This window comes from the organism of the source record quoted next, unplaced genomic scaffold, assembly GCF_019419815.1.
Source record: "Pyrus x bretschneideri cultivar Hongxiangsu unplaced genomic scaffold, Pyrus_bretschneideri_v1 Contig49, whole genome shotgun sequence".
Classification (NCBI taxonomy): Eukaryota; Viridiplantae; Streptophyta; class Magnoliopsida; order Rosales; family Rosaceae; genus Pyrus; species Pyrus x bretschneideri.
The window spans coordinates 1,561,470-1,582,044 of NW_025999786.1; the positions used below are offsets into that span (position 1 = coordinate 1,561,470).

General features: G+C 34.9%; 1 protein-coding gene and 1 long non-coding RNA gene across 3 annotated transcripts; both read right to left on the bottom strand.

Moving 5' to 3' along the window:
• Nucleotides 1-2,999: 2,999 nt before the first annotated feature.
• LOC103940450 (GRAS family protein RAM1-like) lies at nucleotides 3,000-5,309 on the bottom strand. The gene has a single exon (XM_009350568.2). It carries the CDS (start codon nucleotides 4,554-4,556, stop codon nucleotides 3,129-3,131), a length of 1,428 nt encoding a protein of 475 aa, XP_009348843.2. The 5' UTR covers nucleotides 4,557-5,309; the 3' UTR covers nucleotides 3,000-3,128.
• An 8,041-nt stretch (nucleotides 5,310-13,350) lies between these two features.
• LOC103940451 lies at nucleotides 13,351-16,719 on the bottom strand. Of its 2 annotated transcripts, none has more exons than XR_007252413.1 (3): nucleotides 16,470-16,719; nucleotides 14,870-15,024; nucleotides 13,351-13,949 (listed from the first exon to the last, which is right to left on the bottom strand). It is a non-coding gene; the product is annotated as an uncharacterized LOC103940451 (long non-coding RNA). The 2 variants fall into 2 exon arrangements; XR_007252412.1 differs by having other exon boundaries at nucleotides 13,351-13,974.
• Nucleotides 16,720-20,575: the final 3,856 nt, after the last annotated feature.

The window sequence follows — 20,575 nt, forward strand, 5'->3', positions numbered from 1 at the left end:
TAGAAGAATCTAATTGCATTGTAACTACTATAAAGGTACAAAAGAGTATCATAATTAGTTCACATATACTTGTACTAATCCATGTAGCCATGATATACTGCTAGGTGTCACTTAGGTTAATTCATTAATTAATTTCACTGCCGGCTTTTGTTACTAAGAGGTCGCACACATATGATAAGTTCTAGTAATGTTATATGGATGATGATTTGATATAATTAATTTTTAATTATACTGGATTAATTATTTGGACTTTCTGGACATGTTTTAATTAAATAGGCATTGACTTTATTTAATTAAAAGGGATTTAAGTCACAAACCCAAAGTGGGTAAGTGATTGAGCTAAGCGCATGAAACAAAGCCCATGTCGCCTGGGAGGTGTAGCAATGAGTCTATAAATAATCCTTGTGTTTCTCTCATAAAGACAATGCAAAAGTTGTTTAGTTTTGTCCCTAAAAAAAAAAAGAGAAAAACCCGAAGCCAAAACACCTTAGTGCCGCCCTTTCTATGTTGATCAAAGTGAGAGATATTGCTAGCACATTTAAATCAATCACTTTATCACTGTTGCTAGATTTATCAGTGTGGATGCTCTTAGAGGCTCAACGGGAGTTTCATGTGATCAACCAGGAAGATGAAGATTGCAAGCAAAGGGATGATCCAATCATGAGGCATGCACGTAGCTAGAGATTTCAAGTAAGTCAATCTCTACAAGTTCTTACTTTGTTTCTGTAACAATTACAACCAACCATTTGGATAGTGTATTGTATATTATTTGTTATTATCCACTACGTATTTAATTATTCAAATTAAATTAATCTCAATAATATGATCGGAAACCCAACGTGCTGCTAGCGTGATGTATGTCTACAAACTTGATGACTTCTAAATCTCGAACTCAATTGAGTTCCTTGGCCTTCTCTTTTACAAGTAATTCATATTAATGTTTCCTGTATATTGCTCCATAACTCGATTTATCAATGGCAGCTCGATAGTCGCCTTGAATACATTAACATCTTCATACTCGGACAATGATCTAAAAGGTGGCCGCCTAGGCCCTACCTAGGCGCTAGACAGTTGGCCACTGCGACAATTAATCCCTACACCTTTAAAAATAAAAAAAGCACACCTAGACGGGCTTGGCATTTTTGTGACTTCTTTTATTTTTTTTAGAAAATAACTTAGGGTCGCGACTCTATCTCTCAACAAAAAATAGATGATTTCCATTTTACATTTATTTTTCAATAAATTGTGAGACTTTTGTTGGATACTTTGGATACTTGGATAAACATTCATTATGTTTCAATAAATTGGAGTACTTAATTTATGTATTATTCTATTTTTAAATTTATGTTTCTCAATACAATTATTGTATTTTTTTAAGTACAAACAAACACTTATTTTATATGTTATATAATAAATTTAATTAAGTAAAGAACCGTTTAGGCCCCTGCTTAAGCTCTCTCCTAGTCCCCAAGCTCTAGATCCCTACCCATTATCTGACTAACACAATTTTTAGAACAATGATCATACTCAAAATGCCATGTGGGGGTTGAACTATTTGCAATCATTGATAAAGACAGAGTAAGCGGTTTGCATGGTGCGTGGTGCGAGGAAAATAAAGGGAATATGTATGAAAGGCCATCCCATGTGTGTAAGTACCATGATGCATAGGGAGAGATGTTTTAGTGTGCCCAGAAAACTAACACTACATGTTTTTATATCATTGGAAGTAATTTTTTTAAGTGTCCTCCAATTGTACAATGACATAAGATATTACGCCCCATATTCCGGATACACTGAAAAATCTCTCATTCATAGGATGAATTTGCGGTATTAGTGCTCACTTACCTGCCAAAATGGTAATTTTTATTTAGGGTTTGACACACCTTTCCCTGCAACCACTTGTTGGGGTTAAACTATAGTTACATCTAATTAGGGTTTCTTGACATATGAAAATCCCAAGTGGAGTATATATGAAAATCCCAAGTGCAAATGCATGAAATGTAGTGCATGTGATCATACCTTGAATTTGTACCAAGCTATTTCATTTCTCTTATGAAATCCACCTTGAATTGCCACTACTATATTTCTAAGTCTATCCTATTAGATGATTGAGTGACAATAGCAATTACAAGTAAATATGTGTGTAGTTTTATAGTCAAGTAAGCCTATTGACAAAAGTCCTAACTTAGCACATAAGTTCTAGACTAACACGAGCCCTTGCTCGATCGAGGACCCTAGGCTGCTGTCTCACCAGACTCTTCTTAAGACCGGCCGGCCTAAGGCAAAATGGTGATTAATGTAGATGAAATGTATAAGACATGTACATAAAGTGAAAACTAAAATTATTTCAAGTTGTTATGTCTTCATTCTTTCTTCTTTATTTCTTTCTCTCCCTCTTACCACTCTTCTTTCATCCATCATTCCTTCAAATACTTTCCTCATATCTCAAGTAAAGTGATGAAGTAATGTCAATTATTATATATAGCGGACTGGAAGACGTTCTTAATTAATTCATACTAAAACAGATGAAGTAAATTGGAATTACTTATTATATGATTGATACAATCAAAGTTCTAAAAGACGTTATACACTAGCCGGGTGGCGGGTTGGGCAGACTAGACAGACTATACGGATTTTTAATTTTTATATAACATATAAATATAAATGTCTACCTATACATTAAGAATACATATGATTGTATTGGGACCCATAAATTGCAAAATAAAATGACATGTAGATTATAAAGTGTTAGAACATATTGAAAATCTGAGGAACAAGTATATTGAATGTTCATCCAAGTATTTAACAAATCTCTTACAATTTATTGAAAAATTAAATGAAAATGAAAGTTATCTAGCTTTTGTCTAAGTGAGAGTCACGACCTAGATGAGGCAATCGCCTTGCATTTAGGTGTCCTTTCTTAATTTTCAAATGCATGAGAATTAGTCGAGATAGTTGCCTGCTGCCTAGCGATGATTTTTAGAATAGTGCATACAATATTAGTGTAAAGAGTCAATCTGATATATATGATAATCAGCAAACAATAATTGCTTAAATTCAAAGTTATTGTATCTGAAGAAGAAGAGATTACAAAAATAATGAATGTGTTAGAAGATAAATATATATATTTATGATACAGTGCAGTGCCATGCAGAAATTGTAAGCAGATACCTGTCTTGCCACCCAAGAGATACTGTCCTTCCGTCGTCTCTTTCGAAAACCTTGAACCCAGCTGCAGCTCCACTACTCCCATCAAACTCAAGTGGAGAATAGTGAGTCCTAATTTTTAAAAGAAGTCTTGCTTGTATCTTGGACTTAGAGCTTAGATTTATTCCTTCAAAACCATGACTCTCCATCTTCGCCTTCCATGTTTCCATCTTTTCAGTTTTTGGACAATTCTCTTCGTTGTTATTGTCGTAATTGAGCATGCTTTTGATCTCTTTTCCAAGGTGGTTCTTCTCAATGCTCAACCTTTCAGCACTCTCTAATGGCAGACAATCATCTAAAGAATCAAACATGGCTGCAAAATAATGCAAAGTCTCCATGAATCTCGATAAGAAACTTCGAGGACTTTTGCTCCCTTCTTGTTCAACCAAGATTACAATGGAAGGGTCAAGTAAATGTACAGAATTTAACAAGTCAGATATCTTCAAATTATTGCTCAAAGTATTCAAATGAAAAACCAAATTCACTGCAATTGTTTCGTTTCTCTTCTTCCTCAAGTTTATGAGCTTTGAGCTTCTCAACAACCCTTGAAATTCAAAAACAAGATTCCGAAACCCCTTTGAGAAGCTTGTCAGTCTGTTCTCCGTTTCACGTAGCTCATCCACGCTTCTTCCGAACCCCGTTATTCTGAGCGATATACGATTGCTACTGCTTGCCTTCTCGGACAGAGACTGTATAAGAGAAGGCCACTGAAATCCATAGGAGACATCAAAATCAATAACATGTAATGCCCGATTGTTCTTCTCTTGTTCCTTCTCAAATGCCTCAATGATTGCTTGGTTTGCCGTGAAATGAGCAAACTGGTAGTACGGAGACACCCGGTAGAGAGCGGTGAACGCTACAAACTCTTCTTCACTCGTCGGTTCCTTCATGATCATGTCATAAAACGGCGATTTTCGAGTGAGAAGCCTTGCAGCCAAGCCGTCTGCAAAATAAGCCACTACTCGTTGGACAGAGTCACCGCATAAGGAAACAATTTTGTACAACTCAGTGAGATGCTCCAAGGCTGAGCCGACATTGTTTTCGTTAACTGCGGTGGCTGTTATGAGCAACATGTGGATCAGGTGGAGGCCCTTTCCATCTTCATCATCAAAAGCAACCCCTTTCTTCTTGTGAAGGTCTAGTTTTTTTAGCATTTGTTCCCTCATTTGAAGAAGCCTAAATATCTTCCCTTCACAACCTTCATAAGAGTTTAGAGGGCTCACCAAAATACTATTAGCAATACCATCATCTCTTGATCTCTTCCTCTTCTTAAATCTCTCCCTCCCTGAACTTGTAACAATTGCAAGGCTAAGATTCAGAAGCTCCTCCTCCTCATCTATGTCTTCCATGATTTAGAGAGAGAAAAAACATAAAACCCTAAAAAAACAGTCGAGAGAGGGAGAGAGAGAGAGAGAGAGTGTGTGTGTGTGTAGCCCTGATTGATGAAAGAGATCATGAATGAGCATTTAAGGAAGTGGGGAGGGATGGAATATCTCATTGCGAAAATTCCGTTCTGTCATTACATGGGAATGGATCAAAAGACGAGAGATGTTGAAGAATAGTTTATATAAAACATTTTTTAATATTTGTTCTTTTTTTTTTTTTTTTTGAGAGATGGAGAGACAAGAGTTGAATATCTTTATATTCTTCTTGAGAGAGAGAGAGAGTGTGTGTGTGTCTTGGACCAAGAAAACGTACTGATGATTTTTTATTTGTGTATTAAAATATGAAGGCAGTTTTGGAAATTTATGAAGTGTTTGATTAGTAGTTCGGATGGGTAAGAAGATGCCGTATGCATTCTGACAAAAAAGCCAGCGGGCAAAAATTAGGGTATCAAACCTACCGTCCTTGAAAAATCGTCGTCATTTGCCAACATGTGCTTCTAGAAGTATATTATATTTATGTCCTAACAAATGCTATTTTCTAGTTTTTCCCCCACCAAATCAAAACCATCTTGCAATATTCCTCTTTACTTCCTTTTCTTTAACTTTTGTTTTTCCTGAAAATGACTGCCATTTTGATGCTACAAAGAAGAAGGGCATTTGATTCCATTTTGTCAAATGGTTTAGGAAATTGGCGATGATTACTCATCAAATGGTTAGTTTTTTGGTATGTCATCAGCATTTGATTGGCATGTCGTCAATTTTTAATTATTTTGTCATCAATATTTGATCGATATGTTGTTGATTTTGATTAGTTCAACAACTGTTCAAGATTTAATTTCTAATTTATTTAATTTTTGACATATGAAAGAGTAATATTTGCTCCTATCGTTATTAATGTCTTTGTCCATCGTTGTAGGACATAATGTAAATTATATCTTTTTTATTTTATTTTTATCATATGACAGATTTTGTTAGGTTAGATGCTAAATTAATCACCAATGAGGTTCGAACGCACGCCGTCATGCTCTTTTATAGGAGCAATGGCGTAGCCACCCATAAGGCTAAGGTGGGCTGGAGCCCACGGAGCTTTTTTTTTTATTTTTTATTTTTTATGTTATTTTATTTTTGTCAAACAGAGAGGTCTTCTGTTAGGGTAGTGCTATCCATGCACTCATTTTTACTTTTCACACACCTCTCTCAATTTTTGGATGTTGGATCGAATGAATTTGAAGATGATCAATGACAAAAAATTAATAAGGGGGTATATTGGAGGTAAAAATAGGTGTGTGAATAACACTATTCTTTTGTGTGAATAGCACTATTCAATAGAGGTTATTATTTAATGTATATTTAGTGACGATAGGTAATAAATAATACGTTTTATGCTAAAAATTAAAAATTAGTTCTATCCCCTGTCCCCTTTTATCCTATTCGTAAAAAAAAATGATCATTTATCCTATGCGATTTAACCTATGTGCTTCTTTCAAGAAAAGAAAATTAACTTTTTCAAACCACAATAAAATCTCTTATTTCCGCAATTCCTTAATTACTTTCCGTTGCGATTTTTTAATGAATATCACCTTTGATACGTTCTTAATCTCTTTATTTACTTATTCTTGATTTAATTAGTAGGTTAATTATTTACATGGTCCTTGAATTTATCAGTTAGGGTTATGGTTTTAAGAATAGTTTATATTCTATTGTTGTTCTTTTATATTGATTATTATATAATTTTATATAATTAAAAAAATAAACATATGATTTATGGTACTAATTTCAGTTAGCCCACTCAAGAAAAAAATCCTGGCTCCGTCCTTATATAGGAGATGTTCCTATTACATTTTTTATTATTAGTAAAGTGATCAAGTAAAATTATGGTCTATATAGTATATTTTGCTTCCAAATTAGAATATACTTATTTATTGGTTCCGTTGTGTCAAACTCTCTTTTATTTGAACAGTCCGCTATTAGTATTTGATTTGTTTTCGTTCACTCTTAACAACTAATGATTCTGACATATGCAAATCACTCAGAAGTTTGGTGTAAATTACAAGAAAGTTCAACTTTGGTCCTAATAATTTATATTCTCTTATGAACTTTCCAAATTATATTCTTGACCACCTAATTGACTGTTTCAATGGGTCGTTGCATGTTTCAAATCATGTATTCATATTCCTCATTTCTTTATATTTATAATTAAAAAAACAATGCCAAATATATATATACATATAATTTTTTTTTTCCTGAGGAGAACAGACAATATATAGCTAGCAGCATGCGTTAAACCAAAGAAAAAAGGAATTGGCTTCTTAATTATATTTTCTTTGAAATAGCCGTTTGAACGAGTCCAAAGAGGACATTGAGTCCTCAAAAGTCACATAAAACATGGAAGCATCAAAGCTCTCTCTCTTGGTGGTTGTCTTGGTTATGGAGGACATAGTTTAATAAAATGGAACTTTATATTTGGCTTATAGGACAATTCCAAAATTAATATTGCATTATTTATAAGTAAGCAGATTCTGTCCCATAGAGTGTGAGTTCGACATATGGCAGATTCCCAGATGCTCTTTCGAATACAGCATGCTCGATCGAATATTATCGTTAATTTATTTGTTTGTTTCACAAGACATAATTTTAATTCACAACACATAATTTTAAATCGACATGATCCGTTAAAGGAGGTTTTGCATGCAGTCTCATGAAAATCTGCAACCTTTTTAGGAAGCCTGCATGCATGATCATCACATAGCAGCAGCCTCACCATTTTAAACAAGATATGCAGACCAGTTTAGCTCATCATGAACTGTAAACATCTTATATAACTAACGACATCTATTTGTCCTCTTTTTACATGTGACGAAACCATAAATTTTACTAGGAGAAGTCAATCTTAAATATCTATAAGCTTAAAGTGGAAAAGAAAAAAAAATTACAAAACTTATATAGTAACACAAAATCATAGTTTGAAGATGATTTTAGATGTATTATGTATATTAATATTTGGACCCAAAATAATGTTTTGGGCCGAGCCCATGATTGTTCTCGGTCCAGTATGAGGTACCAGGAATATTTTCGTCATGGGCCTGGTCCAATGGATTTCTGCTGAGTCCTATTAGGAGAAGGTTCCATCCAGATAAAGGTGAAGCGGCCAAGTCCTAGTACAACAAGGAATCATCAAAAGCCAAGAATGCTTCGAATCAGAAAGGATGTCAAGAATCAAGGGTGAATATGAGTGATTAAAGAGCTTGGATCAGAGTCTTACAAGAGTCAGGATTGGTTGACATCTATTCGGATTGGGTTAATGAATTATAGCCCGAGTAAAACTCTACCCCGGCCACTAGGAAATTGCTACTATAAATAGAAAAGGGAGTGCATCATTCAAAACCCCTCCAAATCAACACACAAAATTGCTCTGCGCAAACTCTCGCTCTACGCGAAATCTCTCAAAGACCTTGAGATTTTTATTTTCCTTTTTCCTGCCAACACACCTCCAGTTTGGATAAATAGCATTGTGGTGGCAACTGGTAGCATCTTCAGTTTGGATAAACAACATTTGAGCCGTAGAATCAGCCGATTGGGGAGCACCTTCAGTTTGGATAAACAACACTGCTTCGAGACTTACTGGTTATCTATCTAAGTCTCGACCAACAAGGATTTCTGAGTCTTTATTGGAAGAGGTCATCTCATTATTCTTCTCGGCAAAGTGAGGTGTTACCAAGTTACTTAATATTCAGGCACACTGAAAGTTGAATTCGATATAAACTTCGCAGAACTAGCAGCCTTGTCTTCAGACTCTAGAACCTGAATACCGAGATGTGTTCTTTCCTCTGCCACAGTAGCAAGATCAAGAAGTCAACAGCGCACCCAACACCACATCAACATTCATTTTACTCCCCGACCGAGCTCGGCCGACGAGTTGGCACACCCCGCATTCAACTGAGGGACGTAGTTAGCTTATTAGCTATTCGGTCTGCGCGCCACGTAGGCTAAGTAGATTTTAGGGTCAACAATTAACTTCTACATTTCTAATATGACATGATTAGACATAAATTGTAGTATTTAGGATTAGTTGATTAGCTAATTAGTGATTATTGACATAATAGAGAGAGAAAAAAAAAATACAAAATGGTAAATTTTATTCATGGGTTATATCTTTGAAGATGCAGGAGTATTATAATTTTCAATGGACCAGAAGGGTCAAAACCTTAAATATTTTGATACAAAAAAAACCAAATACAAAGAATCTTATAATAGAAACTTGGAAGTGAGAAAGGTCAAGTGACCCTCCTAAGCCTTCATTGACTTCGGTAGCGCCTTTTCATCTACATATTTACAGTCTAGTTTGGTATGCTGTATAAAGCATATTGGATAGGAAATATAATGCAAAACCAGTTGTGTTGTGCACTTATGTAGCAAATAGTCACTCGCTTGATTATGTTAGGCCCATAATATCTCATTTTCTAGAATTAGTTAGACTTTATTGGAGTACATGTATTGTATTCTTGTAGATTGAACTGTATTAATTTACGTAGCTACCTAAATTAGGTCTGTTGTATTCCTATATATTGTAACCTTTGATATCTGATAAGCTCATATTTATATATATTTTATATCAAATTCACTTGTCTTTTCTTAGTTAGTTCCTTATATTTTTGAGTTATTTACTTTATTTTTGTGTTTTGTAGGATTTGTCAAGTAAAGAAAAGAAAAATAACACAAGTGGAATTTTAAGTAATAAATTCGTCAAAACTGCCAGTGCAGGTCAGCTGACTTTGGAAGCAAGTTGCGGACAGTTCAGAATGAATTAGAGAATGAGCCTTATATTCTTGGAAAGCTACGGATGTCTATTTTCTGGAGCATTTCGCGGATTGTTAATATCATTTTTCTAGAAAAAGTTATGGTCGTTCTAACACTGAAAGGTTCCCAGGAGGCTGAGCAGTTTGTAACTGACAAGAAAGCATTGAAAGCAATAAATCCCATAAAACTAACAGCCAAAACTGATGCAACTAAGAACAAGCCAGCTAACACCTATTCAAATATCAGAGGAAATGAAAAATTAAGTGAGAGTAATGGGCATAAAGGCTGCCCAAAGAGTTACAACTGTTTTAGCATTTCCTCCCACTTATTGTCATCACTAAATGGCTGTTAGTGGGGTGAGTTGTGGAGAAAAAACTGTGGCAGCAGAAAAGAAGAAAAGACCTACAGGTTGCAGCAACAAAAAGGAGAAAAAGTGTGCAAAAAAAAGATAGAAAAAAAAGAAGCAAAGCAAGGGAAAAAGGCAAGGCTGCTGCGTTGGGGAAGGAAGGAAAGGAAGGAGGAAATCTTGGCATTCTCTTCTCTCGGTTATATCTTCTCAAACTCATGTCTTTCTTTTGGTTTAATTTGAGAATTATGTGTAACTAATTTTTAGTAGTTATGGGCTGTTTTGAAGCCCCGAATATGATTGCAAATTTGTTATGACATTTCGTTTGAATTACTTTTACGAATGGATGAAAATTGGTTCACTACTTGTCTCATTGATGAATTCTTTTTGTATTTTCTATGGATGCATACTTAGTAAGCATATCTAGGATTCTAATGCTATGAATATGTGTGTGCCTGCCCTTGTCGAATGAGGACCTACATATGTTCTAGAGTAGTACTTGTTAATTGCGATTAACATGTGAACCAATTTCTAGGATAAGTAAGATAACACCAGTACTTACGATGCCTTGTGATGACTCAAACTCTTTTCGTTTTAATGATTTCTACTTGTTAAATCTATGAACACACCATTCTAGATTGCATGTTAGGGACTAAGTTAAGTTGAAAACGCCATTCTCTTAACATATTACATAAGAAAGAGTAATAGGTTGGGTTCTAACATTGAGTCAACTTGAGCATCTTCATCCGAAAATAGAAGGAATTTGAATGAAACATAACATGTTTGCATGATTATTTGGTGGTGGATAGCAATTCCCCTAACTCGTTTTTCTTAATTTGCGAACTACTCAAAAATCTGTCTCTGTTCTGTTTTTTGTTCGATTTAATTTAAATAGCAAATCAACTCCAAAAATCCCAAAAAATTTGTGTGAGTGTAGCTCTGTGTGTCTAGTATCTGCATATAAAATTTCGTAGACTTTAGATAAGTGTAAGTCAGTCTAATAATTATTTTTCGGTGGCTGGTCAGTAGTGACAGCAGCCCAGTTTTTGTGACATTTTAAGTAGTTAGATAAAACAATTTTCTGCGGGAAAGACTGTTATTTTCATATGCTACAATTGACAAATCTTAGTGTTAATAAGGAAAATCAATAAGACATTTGTGTGCTACTTTGTGGTGTGCTTTTAATCTTATCAATATCAATCAAATGCATCGAGTCAATTATCTCAAGTCTTATCCTCTCCAATGTCATTTCTAGGTTTATATTTTTTACATGATTTCATTGACTTCTAAATCTTCCACCGAAGTTTTCGATCCTCTTGGTTTTCTGGGGATAAATGTGTAGAAGAAGGCAGTATATTGATAAAGATTTTTTTTTTCAAAATCAAAAACGCGATTGGATTGGAAAAATAAAGGACTTTTAATCGTCTTGTTACTCTATGATGAACATAAATCAATTAGATGGAAAAAGAAAGGCTAGATAGTCTGTTGATGAGTCTTACTTGTTCCAGGTATCTAATATTTTCTTACCTTTTTAATATGACTCATAACCAAATACTTAATACTATCACATGCACGAATTAAGCTATCCGACATATTATAGTAAACGAGGCCTATGTGTATAACAAAATTAAGACCATCTCCAATCCAAAAATTAAAAGTTCAACTAAGGATGGGACAAGTTAAACAAATCTGGTATTGCAAGTGGTTCTTTACTACAGTGGTGAATATGAGTTGAGTTTTTGCATGACGGTATAGGTTCGAACCTCGTCAGTGGCTAATCTAACAAAATCTATCGTTTGACCAAAAAAAAAAAAAAAAAACCAATCTGGTATTGGAACTAACTGTTAGAATGTGGCTTTTTTAAATGAACCTAGTTTGTAACTCATTGAGCATCTCCAATGCAAGATGCAAATGAAATTCTCAGGAAAGCTCTTTAATGGACAAATGTGCAAATGCAATTCCCCATTTTGGTTGAAAAATTTAATATTTGAAAGTGGGCCCACTAAAAATTAACTACATAACGATCGACTATTGACAACACAACGATTAGATATCAGCAAATTGTTATAAACAAGTGTGAAGAACATATTTGAGTTTTTGAATCCCAAGCAGTTCTATTTTTGTACAAGTTACAAAGTGAACCCTTTTAAAAGATAAAGGGTTTTTATCACAAATGATTCCTGAAATTGACCATCACCATCAAGATATTCTCTAAAATTGAAAATCAATCAACGTAGTCACTACAAATAGGTGTCACAAATCAATGTGGTCCTTCTGTCAAATTTTGTTAAAAATTCCGTTAAGTGCTGATGTGGCACGGAAATGGGTCCCATAAGTCTTTTTTTCTCACAAATGGTCATTGAAATTGACCTGCGACATCAAAATGGTCCCTGAAATTGAAAATCGATCAATGTAGTCCCGTAAGTAAGTGTCCCAAATCAATGTAGTCCTTCTGTCACAATTCTGTCAAAAATTATGTTATGTGCTGATGTGACACGCAAATGGATTACACAAGTCTAATTAAATTTAAAAAATTACGAATAGGTTTAATAATTTAATAGTTAATAAAAAGTTGTGAACCCAAAAACCCAATCTGGCAATCACCTCCGATCCCAGTCCATATTTCTCTACCTCATTTGCTATCTATCCTCTAAAAAAATCTCAATATACCCATCTTTACACACTTCAACACCCTTCTACCGAATTGAACTTGGATCGAGATCACTTTTGGTGATGGCTTAGCTGCTTGGCAACGACTTCTAGGACATCACAGTTAATATTTAGGCGATCAACATCCTCACAACCTTAATCTTAGAGAGTTTGTTTGGGACTTTCTTGGTGGTCTGGTGACTCAAAGAATGACGAGGTATGACTTGATATAATGAGGTTATAACCGAGGTGCGTCTATTGTTGGTTGAAAACTATTTTCAAACCCCCTTTGAGGCCTTGGTTAAGCCTTGTGCCTTTGAATTTATGGAAAGGATCTCTCTTCGAAGTAGGTTCTACTATAAGAAAAAAAATTGTTGTGCAAAAAGGTATTTAGACAACTTTTTTAATTAATTATTAAACCCACATCAGCACATAACAAATTTTTTTTACAGAATTGTGACCGAAGAATCATATTGATTTGCGACGCTTATTTTCAAGGACTACATTCATCGATTTTCAATTTTAGGGACCATCTTGATGGTGGGTCAATTTCAGGGACCATCTTGATGGTGTGAGTCAATTTCAAGGACCATTTGTGATAAAAACCTTTATGGGGCCCATTTATGTGCCACATCAACACTTAACGAAATTTTATCAGAATTGTGATGGAATGACCATATTGATTTGCGACACCTATTTTCAGGGACTACATTGATTGATTTTCAATTTCAGAGACTATCTTGATGGTGAGGGTAAATTTCAGAGATAATTTGTGATAAAAACCCAAAGATAAAAGGTTGAATGTTATCGCATTCAAAATTGGATGGAGCAAAATCTTCTAGTTCAATTCTCAATGTTTTTAGTGGTAAAGAAGCCTTTTGTTTCAATTCTTACCAAAACCATCCATCCTCCAGCACTGCAGAAAACATACAGTTCAATTTGCTGGTAAGAGAGAAATAACAAGTCCACAACAGTAGTCAGTGATATTTATACGTCTGTTTTGTCCTCTTGCACTCATGCTGAGTGTAAAAATAACTGTAAAATATTCAGCTTAAAGTGCAGATGATCGAAATAGTAGCACAAAAATCGCCATCGAAAATAAAATATGACAATAGTCTCTCCTCCACCTTGGTTAACCCTTTCTTCACCACAACAGGGACCTTCTCCACTAATTCTTTAGCCTCCTTCAGTCCCAATTCAGTGAAAGTCCTAACCTCCTTTATGATCTTGATCTTTGCCACTGCGTCAAATTTCTCAATCTTTATATCACATGCAATCTTCTTTGCAACCTTGGATTCTATAGAAGCAGGCCCAGAGTCAGAAGATGCTGATCCAATACTCGAGATTGCTAGTCTGTACCGATTGAGGCCCATTTTCAGCCTGCAAATGAGGAATAATCGTGCCTCTCAAGCTTTGTGAGGTTAAGGAGCTCGTCGACAATGCGCTTAAGCTTCTAGGTCTGAGTCTCATTTGCTGTAGTGGCTGTGTTGAGGGCACGGGAAAGGGTGAAGGTGTTAAATGTTGCAATTACATCATCGTCAAGTAGTTTGGGTTTGGTATTGACTCTAAGAAGAGTGGCTTGATTAGTCACTATGCAAAAAAAAAAATCAAGACGAAATATAAACAGATATTTAGATAACTTCATTAGAAAACAAATATGATTTTCGACAGAACATTTACATTGTTTAGTAGAGATCCTGGCACACAAGATTACGTTAAGCATAAAGTATAATACCTATATACTGCTATTACATTATTTACAATAACAGAAAACACCTAAGACAATGATTTCTAACATATCATTTACACCAGTGAGCAGAATTCCTAGTGCACAAAGATAAATCTTATGTAAAAAGTGTTAAAAATGTATTGCCGTTAACTACAATAGAAGATACCTCAAACACAGAAAATCCTGACAATTAAATAAAATTCAAATTATACAATAGAATTTTATTCATCAAAACCCACATACTTCTTTCAATTGGAACTAAAAAAAAGGAACATAAAATGAAACAAAAAACAAAACATACTTCCATCTAGACGTAAAGTTGATTTTCCACCTCTCAACTTACCCTGATCCTTGTTGAGTGGTAGTTGTAACTGGTAAGTCTATTACAAGTTGTCACGTATGCCAATGAAAGAATTAGAAGGAAAGAAAAAGGACAACTGATACTACCAAGCACAAAACAAAGTAAAAACTAGCTTGCTGACTATTCAAAACTTGTGTGTTCATGGAAAGAAAAAAATTATGGCCTAAAGTTTTTATTTTCACAGAAATATAACAATTTGCGCAAAGGCCCCAATTGGAATGTACTACCAAAAACTATTTCCCTAACATTTGTGAGATTACTCGAGGAAATGGATGATGTTCAACATGGAAGAGTCAGTAAAACATATAATTAATCAGACTAAGTTGTAGAAAGAAAATGATGAAGGTTGTACTCCACTATGAATATGTTCTTCTGATGCCAAGGGCCATCCTTACCTCACCAGATTTGACCTCCCCAAATGATATCCACCAAAAAAGGTTTGGACCCTGGGACAAGAGTGGTTCGAGAAAGACGAGCATGGCTGGAGAAGCATTGTAGAAAGCTCGCCATCAGAAATTAACAAATCAATTAAGATAGCCAAACTTGCACCCTGTTGAATACAAAATCATCAGGATATTAAAAATTCAAAATCAACATATGACATTCTTGATTCATAAATCTCAGACATAAACTTGTATCACACTTTAACAAGGTGAGTCAAACTGTTGAAACCTCTGTAATATTGTGTTCATGAATCTTGTTCTGTGATGCATATAAAGTGCATACTCTAGGGTTTAGTTAACTATTTTATTATCTTATAACCTTGTTTTTTTTTTTTTTTTTTTTTTTTTTTTAATAATTGGTTTTTTGTGTTTGGTCTTTAGTGGGCCAATCAAATCACACGGGGTTGGATTTGCGGGGGATTTACTACACTAAAAAGTTGTATAATTATCAATTTGCCTCTGCAAACCAACAAGACAAAGCCTGCACTATTTTTTCAAGTGGGCGTCGCTGCCTGCACTAGGCATGCTGTAGCTCCGCCAGTGACTGTCATACAATAAACCCAATCAGTAAACTTCCTCTAAGTGCACAATAACCCAACCATTTTAGTAAAATCTTCATGTCACATTTAGAGCTCCACAGCAAACTTAAATTGCAAATCCTTTGAAAATTTTCAAAAAGAATAGAAATCAATTTTATTTCTAATAGCCTGATAATTCTTAGAGAATAACATCACCAATAAATTTTAGATGTGAACATGGCCCAAGTTATGGAAAAAAAATGGAATAGCTAAACAATCTTACAAGATTAACAGAACTTTGATATGCAAATTTGATGAAACAAAGTTAATATTTCACAAATAGTTGTTGGCTATACACAACAGTAGTTTAACAGAACTTTGATCGAATGGATCAACGAAAATACCAAGAAACAACCAAAAAGAGAAGTTCATCCCTTCAAAAATAGTTTCCATGTGTTTTGTAATGGGCTTATCTATCAAGATAGAACCTCTACCATTATCCAAACAACTTGCATCTCTTTTAGGTACATCGAGCAAAGTAACAATCCGTCAATAACTACCAAAAGATACAAAAATTCAGAATGATTCGAAAACAGATTGACCATAGCATGGTAGAGAGAATTAAACACATAATCATACGACTCTAATCTCAATTCAGTCAATCCTTACAAATAAAAATGGAAATTTTGCACTCAAAGACATGCCGACAACAATAATACAGCTCGACACCCTTTTAACCCTTGAGAAAAAGCTTGTTTTTTCCGCTCTACTATTGCAGGATCACATATACAAGAAAAGTTTGACACTAATGCAGAGGTGGCAATTATTAAAGAATGCAAACCAAGATACTAAAAACAAACAAACAAACAAAACAGGGAAATGAACAACATTTAAATACCCAGAAACCAAACATCATCAACTAAATATGAACAGAGTTAAGGAAACATAATACATATACTAAATCAGAAAGTTTTTTATAATTATTTCGTTTCCTATGTAGGATTGACTATTTAATAAACTTCCATGTTACTTACCTCTCCAGTGTAGAGTGTCGATTAATCTGTGGTGGCTCTGTGGGGGGATGTCGGTCGGGGTGGTCATCTGGGGAAATGATTGTTACTTTGTTAGGAGAGGAGAGAGATTGAGAGAAGAGGTGTTCGTAGGCAGTGGCGTTGGAAAAGAGAGAGTTGTGGGTAGTTGAGGGCTGAGGATGGAGGTTGGCACGGATCGAAAAAGTATTTTACAGAGATTTTAAGGCTTAACATAACAGCCACTAGTGATTAAGTGTTAGAAGGCACATGGTATTTCCTCTACTGTTTTAAATCACAATTAAAGGTTAATTTGAGAGGGAGATATCCTAAAATGGGACAATTTTTTAATCTTGGGACATAAATAGGATAAACCGACCATGCACATCATGCACAAATCGAAAGTACAAAAATAGCCACATATAAATGAGTTATTCCTCACTTTCTCTCCCCCATTTTCTGATTTCTCTCTCTCTACTCTCTTGCCTTTCCTCTATCTTCTCTCACTTTCTCTCTCTACTCTCCCTCATTTCCTCAGATCTCTAAGCTTCGATTTCAAAGAGATGAAAGTCCAAAGAGAAGCAAGAAGAGTGAGTTGGGCTTTGAGTTCACCTTATACCTCTGATTTCGAACAAAGGGATGCGAGAGATAGGTGAGAAGAGTGAGCTGAGTTTTGTACCATATTTTCTGTTTTGGTCGGATAGTTCCATTTTTTTCCGGCGATTGAAGCTTCAGCAGGCATAATGAGTAGGGTGTTTAGCTTCAAGTTCCTTCATTAATGATTTATGGAATAAATGGGTTGTTTGTAACATGAATTAATACTTAGAAGTTAATTAAGGTTTGTGTTTCATGTTAGGGCATATGGGTTGTTGAATAAATTTCAAGTTTTGACGTGCTACAAGACTGAGATGGAACAATTTTTGGTTCAAGTGTTCAATTGCAGAAATTTGTGAAATTTTTTCCATGGTGGACATGTCGCATCCCGGCCCGGGATGGATCACTTCCCGGGCCCGCTCCACTACGGTAGCACGATATTGTCTGCTTTGGGCTTACTATTCCCTCACGGTTTTGTTTTTGGGAACTCACGAGCAACTTCCCAGTGGGTCACCCATCATGGGATTGCTCTAGCCCCCTTCTCGCTTAACTTCGGAGTTCCTATGGAACCCGAAACCAGTGAGCCCCCAAAAGGCCTCGTGCTAGGTAGGGACGAGAATATACATTTAAAGATCACACCCCTGGGCGATGTGGGATCTTACAGGACATATCGTGTGCATGGCTACATTTTAACATGAGAAGTGGAAATGTTCACTAGTTAGTTATGATGCACATATGTTGTGCCTCAGAATTTAGTGAGTATGACCACAACCTAGTTAGCCTCGGCGAAAAACAAAATTAAGAAAAAAACTTAGGGGATATTAAGGATTATGTGTGTCTGTGAAATAACGACAACGAGTAACATGTTTTTCATGTGCACGGTTAAGCGGTAGTTGATATACGTAACAAAACTTTTCAAACTGTCACTATAACCTTATATACATAACAATTATGTTTTAATTGTATCCATTATACCAATATGTTGCTGTTAAAGTTTCTCTCGTTATATGCATATCATGTGCATGTACTGTACATATTATGTGCATGTGGTGTGCATATAGTGTATTTTGTGTAGATGGTGTGTATTTACATCTTTGATACTTTTCACATTAACGTATACTACTTTTTCCTTTGATTCCGAGGCAAGTGATGAGTAGATTTTATATTATATATTTAATCCTATTCTTAGTATATTTTGGCTATTATTTTGGAAGAATTTTGATACTTTGAATTATATTTTCAATATAGGACTTTCGACTTCCTCTGGGGCAAAACGTGACCAAATGGATAAATTTTGGAGTAATTCCAGTTGGAGGGCGTTCATGAGTTGCTTAACTAGATCGTGTGAAAATATCAGATTTTTCCACCAAGCGGTTATTTTCTGGAAATAGAATAAAGGAGTAGTACGTGGTACTGAAAAAGTTACATTTTAGGCTAGATTGCGAGTTTTGGAGCTTAAGATGACCTATTTTGGATTCAGCCCCTTCTAGATATATATTCAGAATGTTCCAATCTTTAAACCAAGTTGTCATAGACCAGATTTGGAGGATATTTGAGGCTAAAATGTGGCTGAACAGTTCCTTTACAGATTCTCCTAACTTAATTAGGACTTTATTTTCTATTATATTTTATTATTATTTGGTTTCCTAGTTGGAGCCAAAGACTTTTATTGAGGGATCGTTTATGTGTAGCGATATAAGGCTTTGGCCGGCACTAGTCTCTTTCTACTTCTTCTTTTACGCAACTTTGGAGATAGGAAAATGGTTAGAGTTCTTGAAGATTTTCAGACTTTTACTTTAAGGTGTTTTCAATCTTTTTCTTCATAATAATATTTTTTATGATTTTAATTATGAATATGCGTAACTAATTTGTTTTGATAGGGCGAAGCCTTGAGCCTTAGCATGGATATGTAATGTTTATTTAATTGCTTATGATTGATTGCATGCACGCTTTGAATTATTGATCACCACTTTAAACTATCTAATTGTCTTAATACTTGACCACCGTTAAGATATTTAGAAAAGTAATTTGAAGCAATTTTGGTCGGAAGGTTCCCTGAAATTGACTCTGGCTTCTTGTGGTTAATAATGCAATTTCACTTAAGATGAACACCATGTCTTAAGGGTTGCATGGTTTTTCAAAGGATTTTCACAAAGTATAATTGTCGATACAAATTTTCGCCGTCTTCAGTCTTGACGAAAATGCATCCACAAAAAAATTAACACCTTTGATCAGAGACCTAAGCCTCGTGTGCATATTTGAAATGTCCTATTTCTGTCCCAAGATAAAGAAATTGTCCTATTTTTGGGTATTTCCCTTAATTTTTATAATGTATTGACACTAATTAATGTTTTATTTATCTATGTTAAAAAGTCTATCTCCCGATTAGTATAAATATACTTATCTAGAGCATAACTTTGGTATATGTTCCATAACATATATATTATTTTCTTGCCCACTGCTTGAGTCACAATATAGCTTACTAACTTGACCGTTGGACAACGTTTGGTTGGTAGACACGCCCCAATCCTGGTGTCCAAAGGACAACGAGATAGCCACGTGCTGGTTGACACCCGAGGGTGATGCAAGCTATTTCATGAATGCATATGCTGAGAACATGTAAAGCATGCATATAAAATTCACGTGTAACAACGCAATAAAGTAGTCAAGTACAAACCTTAATAAAATATAATATTCAACTACCAACAATTTAAAAGTGATAATGCATGACATGTTCAGAGTATACTACTAAATCGAAAAACAAGCGGAAGGAATATTAGAAGGTGCAATTACAAAAGATGTCCTACAGAAAGAGGAGGACACAAATTCATTGATATGGGAATGCCTCGTAGCTCGGGTCGTGTGCCTCGTTCCTAGGTCCTGAGGGGGCGCAAAACAAAACATGAGTGGACCAAATTTATATATTGTAATACTAAAACAGTTATTCTTCAACGTACTAACCCCCAGCTTTAGAAAATTCATATAGCATAATAAGTAATAGGTTTTTCAAAAACCCTAGCATGCCATAAAACCTTCGTAAAACATATATCATATATAGTGTGCTTAGTAGTGGTATCACAATTGCTCGAAGGCACTACATCGCCCGCCTGAAGGCATATATAAATATCTTCCACCCGAAGGCACATATGTATGAATATCCACTAAGTAAGCACAAAAAATCATGAACATAATCTTTCCAAAATATGTCTCATCGGAGCTCAATAGCTTAAACATCATATCATAAATCATATTCATAAATATCTTAGTAACGTAAATTTGATAAAGCATGATATTTCATAAAGCGTAAATCCGATAATTCAAAAAACATTTCATAAAACGTAGTCATAAAATCATGCTTTTTATGTATGCATTTCTAGTAATAAAATCATGCATTTTGGAAGGGATCCATTCACAAATATTCTGTCGCCGAAGAGTCGTTTGAACTAGGGAGGACGGAAACGCCACTAACAAACGCACCTAAGTACATAAAGGGACCAATTAATAACTCTACTAAAATG

Coding starts and splice junctions, on each gene's coding strand:
- LOC103940450 (XM_009350568.2), bottom strand. CDS start 4,556: ATGGAAGACATAGATGAGGAGGAGGAGCTTCTGAATCTTAGCCTTGCA.